General features: G+C 39.3%; 1 protein-coding gene across 1 annotated transcript; it reads left to right on the top strand.

Annotated features, from left to right (window-relative positions):
* Window positions 1-1546: 1546 nt before the first annotated feature.
* FAM180B (family with sequence similarity 180 member B) lies at window positions 1547-8009 on the top strand. The gene is made up of 3 exons (XM_014055149.2): window positions 1547-1853; window positions 4796-4863; window positions 6194-8009. Exons 1-3 carry the CDS (start codon window positions 1766-1768, stop codon window positions 6641-6643), a joined length of 606 nt encoding a protein of 201 aa, XP_013910624.2. The 5' UTR covers window positions 1547-1765; the 3' UTR covers window positions 6644-8009.
* The last annotated feature ends 84 nt before the right edge of the window (window positions 8010-8093 follow it).

The raw sequence follows: 8093 nt of genomic DNA on the forward strand, positions 1-8093 counted from the left end.
GGCCTTCCAAACCCTCTGCACGCCTTGTTTTTTGAAAAAAAGGGGGGGCATGCAGAGCTTTGGGAGGTTTATAGGGTGCTCCTGGGGGCTGCAGGGGGGGCAAACATGAGCAAAAATGGCCCATTTTTTGCTCGCTTTTGCCCTCCCCAGCCCCCAGGAGCATGTTGCAAGCCCCCCAAACCCTGTGCACATCCATTTTTGCAAAGGGCACAGGATTTTGGTAGGCCAAAAATGCTGTATTCGGTGTAAAAGACGCACCTAGATTTTCACACTCCTGTGTGTGTCTTATACTCTGAAAAATATGGTAGGCAAATAGCCAAGAATTGCCTTATAGGGATGATGAATAGCATATATGTTTAATAAATATGTTTTTAATTTAATAAATAAATAAAAGTATGGCCCACTTTTTATCCAGTGGAATCCATTCTATAACTGCCTTAGTCCGCCTGCCATCAGTTGCTCTTGCTATGTGACCAGCCCATTTCCATTGCCACTTGATTAAAAAAGCATCCATAAGAGACCTAAAACAAGATGGATCGACAACATCAGCCAATATTGTGGGCCCAATTGGCAAAAGAAAGCTCAATACTCTATTGCTTGGAAATATGCGGAAGAGGCCTTCATCCTGCAGTGAATAGACAATGGCTAGAATGATGATGAAGATGAAGATGCACCACATTTGTGTGATGTTTGGAGACTTCACAGACTGTGCAACGGCATTCTTGCATGGCATCCTCAGCCTCCGAAAATCACACAAAAACTGGACGTGCTTTTGAGAATAGTTGTTGAATGTTGGTGAACACTGGCATGTCAACCAAAACATCATGGCGTGTCACCTTTGACATGTGTGTCACAGATTTACCATCACTGTCTTAGTACATACCTTTCATCCTTTCAGTCACTCCAGCTGCAGAAATGCAAGGCTTCAAAATGTCTCGTGATCCTGTTGTGCTGAATTTTTTTTTAAAAAAAACCAACTGCTATCCCAGATGTTTCCTGAATATATAGGATCTACTCAGAAAGAATATCCAGTTTCTTACATGTGTGGCAGTAGTCCGGCTGATGTTAGAAGATGGTGGGGAGGGGTGTGTTATGTGACCAAGTTTCCTTCTCTAGGAACACTGCTGTAGATTTGGAGAGGAGAAGTGACTTGTCTTTCCAGTGAAATATGTGTGCTGGATGCTGCAAAGCAGAGGGATTTGCCAGATCCACCCTCCCATGGTATGTAAGGATTGGTCTTCTGTTAAACTGCTGGAAAGCAAATGTTAACAGTAATGGTTTAAGCACAGCAATGCAAGCTGTCTTGAAGGAAGAAGCATCTTTGGCTTTTGAAAATGAGCTTGTTATGACTCTTGACTGTTTTAAATATTTAATACAAACTTTTCGTTTCTAAAGCATGCACTTTGCTTTAAAAGCAAAAAAAAAAAAAAAAAAAAACCTAGTGTCCTTTCCATTAAAAAAAAAACAACCCACACCAGAAACTTAAAATGAAATGCCATAAATAAAATAAGGAACAGCCTGGTGCTCCAAGTGGGAAATGAATGGGACTGGTGTTGGCAGGGAGCTCTAAGTATTTGCACTGTGATGGAAACTACCTTTTAGGAACAGAAGTCAACTGCAAACTCTTCCCAGCACTGGAACTGGAGCAAAGAAACTATTCCAGCAGTGGCCTCTGGGATTGAAAAGGGAGGAAAGAATTTCCAGTAAACAGAATTATCTTCACCCAAAGCGTGTGGCCGCAGAAGGGACAAGGATTTTTCTCGACATGGCTCAAAGACTCCGGCTACACTTCGGACTTTCTGTCTGGGCAGTTCTGCTTCTGTTTGTGATTGCTGGATCCCAGAGCCAAACAGGTAGGTTATTTGTTTATTTATTTCTTTATAAAATTTATTGGCCGCCCATCTTACCAAACGGTAATTCTGAGCTGCTTACAAAATTAAAAGAGAAAAACTATACAAAAGCCGAATGATATAAATAAAATACTGTAAAGTTCCAAATACTGAACCCCAATTAAAACATGGGGATGGAGGGGGAAGGATAAAAGAGGGGGGTCTGTTATTAATCTATCAACCACCCCCAGTGTGAAACCCCTTCATTGGAGCTCCAAGCCAACTGGCAAAGCCAAATCTTTAACCTCTTTCGAAAGGTTAGGAGGATTGGAGCTGACCTCACTCAAGGAGGCAAGATGTTCCGAAGGGCAGGCGCCAATGGCAGAGAAGGCTCTTCTGGGCCCCACTAGCCGAAATCGAATCAGGCCCGCAGCATGCCTCCTCTGCCAGCACTAAATTAATTAGTTTAATTAATTAAATTAATTTGGAACTGAAGAAGCTTCATGGATGAGAAACGAAACATTTTGAAAGAAAAAACCCCCAAGAAAGTCCAGCTGTCTTCTGGAAAAATACCTTTGGGATAACTTGTATAGATGGGACAGGGCAAGGGCAGAGAATCCTGCATTCCTGCTACTGGAGGGTTAAAACATATGCCTGAAAGCTTCCCATTATGTGCAGTTGTGTAGGAAATGGTTGATTCCTGCCATATAACCCTAAGCAATCTTAATAGACTGAAACAAATGCAAAGATATTTTGCAAAGGTTATTTTTCTTGCAGGAGAGCCGCCAGGCTTTTACTGTATGTGGAACAAATTCAACTGATAAAGGGTTCCAGAGCATGCAGATTTTATGAAAGGATGTCAGGAGAATCTGCATTCATGGTTTTGCTGCTTTTTAAGCAGCTATACTGTAAATGCCTGAAAGTGTGAGACTAAATTAAAATGCAGCCCTTTGACTTTAAGCAGAACAAAAGCTCAAATATTTTTCACGTATAAACTTAGATCTTAGTGGCATTTATTTTCCTGTTTAAGTTATTAAATTTCTTTTCCTGTTTAAGATCTAGAGTAAACATGGATAGATTTTTCCTTGAAAGAAAAATTTCTTATAAACTGGGGATATTTATTTATTTATCTGATTTCTATAGCCGGGACACGGTGGCTCAGTGGCTAGGATGCTGAGCTTGTCGATCAGCTCTAAGTATTTGCACTGCACTGTCGGCAGTGTGGCGGTGTAAATCCCTAGTGCTGTATAATGGAGTGAGCTCCTGTTACTTGTCCCAGCTTCTGCCAATCTAGCAGTTCGAAAGCACGTAAAAATGCAAATAGAAAAAATAGGGACCACCTTTGGTGGGAAGGTAACAGCGTTCTGTGCTCCTTCGGTGTTTAGTAATGCCAGCCACATGACCATGGAGACGTCTTTGGATAGTGCTGGCTCTTTGGCTTTGAAATGGAGATGAGCACTGCCCTCTAGAGTTGGGAACGACTAGCACATATGTGCAAGGGGAACCTTTACATTTACCTACAGCTGCCTATCACAACTAAAGTTTCTGGACAGTGTACATTATAAAACAAAAACAATTAGAATGATCTATCTCCATCTATAACTTCTAATAGTTTTTGTTTGGCTGCTGCTCTCTGTTTAAAATCACATCTGAATTGCAATTCACTTCCTTTTCAAAAATAAAGAACGCTGAATGATTTTACAGAGTATGATTTCATTATAAATGGGTTATGGAGTATGAAACAATTATACCTGAGGCAGATGAAGAGGACAATGTAATAAACTTTAAAAATTAGTCATTTTGAATTTCAGGAACTTTAATGTTATTTGGCTCTTAGAGGCAAAGAAATACTTAGCTGAGCTTGTCTATCAGAAAGGTCAGCGGTTCGGCAGTTCAAATCTCTAGCATCGTGTAACGGAGTGAGCTCCCATTACTTGTCCCAGCTTTTGCCAATCTAGCAGTTCAAAAAAAATTAGTCATTTTGAATTTCAGGAACTTTAATGTTATTTGGCTCTTAGAGGCAAAGAAATACTTAGCTGAGCTTCTCTATCAGAAAGGTCAGCGGTTTGGCAGTTCAAATCTCTAGCATCGTGTAACGGAGTGAGCTCCCATTACTTGTCCCAGCTTTTGCCAATCTAGCAGTTCAAAAGCACGTAAAAATGCAAGTAGAAAAATAGGAACCACCTTTGGTGGGAAGGTAACAGCGTTCCGTGTGCCTTTGGTGTTTAGTCATGCCGGCCACATGACCACGGAGACATCTTCAGACAGCGCTAGCTCTTCAGCTTTGAAATGGATATGAGCACCGCCCCCTAGAGTCGGGAATGACTAGCACATATGTGCAAGGGGAACTACCTTTAGTAGCTTCCAAAGAGAACGTGATAAATAATTTTGCTCTATCAGCAGTTGTGTAGTTAACTCTGCACGTTAAACTATTTCTAAAGTAACTATTGACCATTGTGATGTGAGTGGGGGATTCATAGAGACAATGTTGTCTAAAAAAATATATGTCTATCCTAGTGATGGACAGGACAGTGGGGATAATTCCAAGCCTTTGCCTTTGTCGAGCTGTTCAGATTCCAATCATCTTATCTATATTTTGCTTAAACCAGACAATCCTGGTGCTCTGAGGATTGTAATGATTGCATCAAAGCATCAGATAAAGCAACAGCCATCCAATGAAGCTTCCATACTTTTGTGATGTCATTCACAACTTAAGTGCTAATACTTCTTTTACTTTGTACGTTCCCATTAGGTATCTAGCTGTGAATAGGTGTGATTTGGAACCTTGGTGAATTATAGTATAGCATTGCTTTAACTTTTTATTTGAGCTTATCTCACTTTGTTTCATTTAAATACTCAAACAATAAAAGCAAATCAGAAAACACAGCAGATGTGAAGGAAATTGGTCAAAGGATATTATTTCTTAATCCCTGTAATCAAAATGTATTTTTATTCCTATTTTCTAGATGAGCAATTTCACCTTAAAAACCATACAGATAAAGATACTCAAGGGAACGCTGAGATCATATTAGAGGTAACATAAGCAAAATCCATCTCTTTACAAGAAAAACGAGGAAATCCAGTACAGTTGTCTAATGTGGGAATATTCTAGTTGCTTGTGGGACCTCCTTATTAATTCCCTATTCAGTGTTTGTGGATTTTTGCCTCCAAATGATATGCTGCTCTCACTGGATTATCAAATTCATATTACTATTCAAAGGATTCTTCCTCGTTTTTCTAGTTCTGCAGAATGTGATAAGGTTGTTCTTTTTAACAGAAATCATTTTGTTTCAGAGCACTGGGCTTATTGAAGCTTCGTACAGCTAGGGATCTCAAGTTAATTGTTATTTTAATTAAGGCACTTAATTTTCAGATGGGATAACTGCCAAAACATAGGGAGAGGTCTTTCCTGCTTCACATCACATTATAGAGCCAAATTCATAAATAGTGCAATTGGCAGATCTCAGATTTTTGAGTTGTTAAGATAGGATGGTAGGTGGCTAAAACCTGTCCACCCCACCCCTCATTCAAAGCATCACAATACGTTCCCCCGCCTCCCCTCATTCCATCTTAAGGACAGTGGCCAGTGCTTGCTTTTGCTGCCAGCAGGTAATGCCTAGTATGAAGGGAAACAAAGGTAAGAAAATCCTACCCATTTCTTTCGTTAACTTGTTCTGCCAGCTCAAGGACTGGTGAAATTAACTTATGGCTGGGATCTGTGGCAAGCTTTTAGCAAAGATCCACGAGATGGCATCCTGGAGTTAATTCTGCACTTTAGATTGCTTCTGTAAGGGAAGAATCTGAAGGGATAGATGATGCCTCCCAAATGTTGGTCTTTTCATAGCCTTTTTTAAAAAAATAATTTTTATTTATTAGTCTGTCTATCTATCTCCCTGTCATTCCCATTATTATTTTATATTTTGATCATTACTGTAAATGATGGGATCTGATACATAAGGAATATTTTGCAGATGCATTTAAAATATTGAATAGCCAAATAAGTATTCAGCTTTGACCACATTGGTTTCAGCATTGCCTAATCCTGTTAGCAGTTTTCATGCTTCAGAACAATGAGCTTCCCTTGGCATGGTTTTGTTCAGTGTGATATCTGAATGCAGGCTGTTAAGTTAGATCAGTGTTTCTCAACCTTGGCAACTTGAAGATGTCTGGACTTCAACTCCCAGAATTCCCCAGCCAGCATTCGCTGGCTGGGGAATTCTGGGAGTTGAAGTCCAGACATCTTCAAGTAGCCAAGGTTGAGAAACACTGAGTTAGATCATTGTTCAGCACTGAATATAATCCAAGCCCACATTTGGAGACTTGGAAAAAGTGTCTGCTACTCCTTCATACTTCCTTTTTTTCAGTTACTTTGGGGAGGAATTGAAATTACGGCAAATGAGACCATCAGGATAAAAGATGAAGAATTGGCCACGCTACGTCCTGCAAAGCACTTACTCTGGATCTTTCAGCATAAAGTTCCCAAAAATCCCTCAGGAATCGAAGAATACCTGGATCACTTCTCTCAGTCAGACACCCCAATCCCTCCAGAGGAATTTGAGCAGCTTCTTTTCACTACTGTCTTTACTGCTTACCAGATTCGTATTGTCCAAGGCCTAGATAAAAATCTGTGGATCAACCTTTTCTCTCAGCTGGTCAATGAAATCCTCCGGGAGCTCTGCAAACAATTCTGTTCTGAGGAACTGACTGCTTCTGCTCAACATTTAGCCCCCAGGTCTTGGCAGGAAATGCCTGCCTATGTTAACGCATTGAAGAAATTCTATCAGCCCAGCTTCGTCATGATTCAAGGAAACTGATTTTCCTACGTCAAGGGCAAAACTTAAGTCATCTTTCACCCCATAATATGCACACTAAAATACAGAAATACAGCTGCATTTCTGTGATGTCTGTAACATTATCTGAGACTCTGCATGGACCAAAGTAGCAATCTTCCTGCTTTGTTTTCCCAACTTCAGTAGACAGTCCTTTGTTTTTTACTGTAATCTGATTTAGGAGAGCCTTTCCCAATGACCTTAAGATATACTAGAATTTATAACACCCAGTCATGACTAGTCTGACAAAAAATTCTGGGATTTGTAGTCCTGACACATATGGAGAACGCCAAGTTAGAGAAGGCGGACCATGGAGCTTGGACACTCTCTCTAGGGTGACCCATTCAGAGATTACTTTTCTCAATGGAGAGGCCTTTGCTGTTGGCTGGGATTAGGTTTCAGTGAAAATAGGACTATATGTTTCCCCATGCTAATTGCTGTTAGAGAACTCAAATTATCTTCTCATGTAGCATAAATGATAAGAAAGCAGATGCATGTTAAAAGTAAGATCTTGTCATTATAAGAGTAATTACCTATTTAGCAGGATAATTTTGAGAAAGCAGTGCTTAAGCAACAACATTTCTTCATTTTCTTTCTGTTATATTGTTGCAATGGCGGAAAACTACCACTAAAACACAGGACCTGCATAAAAAGGGAACAGGGAGTACCCAAAACATTTTAAGGAAAGAGTTGGGAGGTGTTTCATCAGGCAATTTAAAATGCTGAATATCCTATTTGTAAATTATAAATAACAAGTTTTACATATACATTAAATAAGATGAGGACATTATATATGTTCACCTTGGAAACTGGAAGGCTACATGATATTTTAAAATATAAATGTACAAGCTCATGACTATATGGTGATAACTAAGAAATATTTTATATTGCCACCTTAACTTGATTGCTCAATAGCACAATTAGACAATTTAGCATCCAAAACTGGTTGGAACAGATGCTTATGCCTGGAGTCTCCAATTCCCCCACAACAATTTCTTTGTGGGCAAAATAAAATGTAGAAATGCTCTAGCAACTAAATGCCTAACTTATCTTTTAACTTTTTAAAAATATAGTAATCAAGGAAAGTACCATAGAAGAACTCAACAAACCGATTGCTTTCATTTGTTACAGCTGTTGTACTTCTGCCGTCGTAAACAGTCATATAAAATGTGTTTATAATTTCCTTTGGAGGCATAAATTCTCTGCTTTTGTAATAATCCAATATGCTAACCCACAAGTGAGGTACTTTAGCTGATAGATCAATCAGTTAAAAATATCCATAGTTGATTTATCAGGTAGAATCAGTTTTAATCACTGATCTAGTTAAGGAGTTATTTCTTGGATATTTTTTTTTAAACTGTTTTGGGTCTGCTGTGTTTCTGCATTATATGGAGAAGATTACTTACAGAAGCCTACAAGATAGTATTTCCTTTCA

This window comes from Thamnophis sirtalis, unplaced genomic scaffold (genome assembly GCF_051295495.1).
Source record: "Thamnophis sirtalis isolate CommonGarterSnake01/CBP01778 unplaced genomic scaffold, rThaSir2_p1.2 scaffold_1, whole genome shotgun sequence".
NCBI lineage: Eukaryota > Metazoa > Chordata > Lepidosauria > Squamata > Natricidae > Thamnophis > Thamnophis sirtalis.

Coding starts and splice junctions, on each gene's coding strand:
- FAM180B (XM_014055149.2), top strand. CDS start 1,766: ATGGCTCAAAGACTCCGGCTACACTTCGGACTTTCTGTCTGGGCAGTT. Junction 1,854..4,795: donor TGGATCCCAGAGCCAAACAG/GTAGGTTATTTG, acceptor CCTATTTTCTAG/ATGAGCAATTTCACCTTAAA. Junction 4,864..6,193: donor ACGCTGAGATCATATTAGAG/GTAACATAAGCA, acceptor CCTTTTTTTCAG/TTACTTTGGGGAGGAATTGA.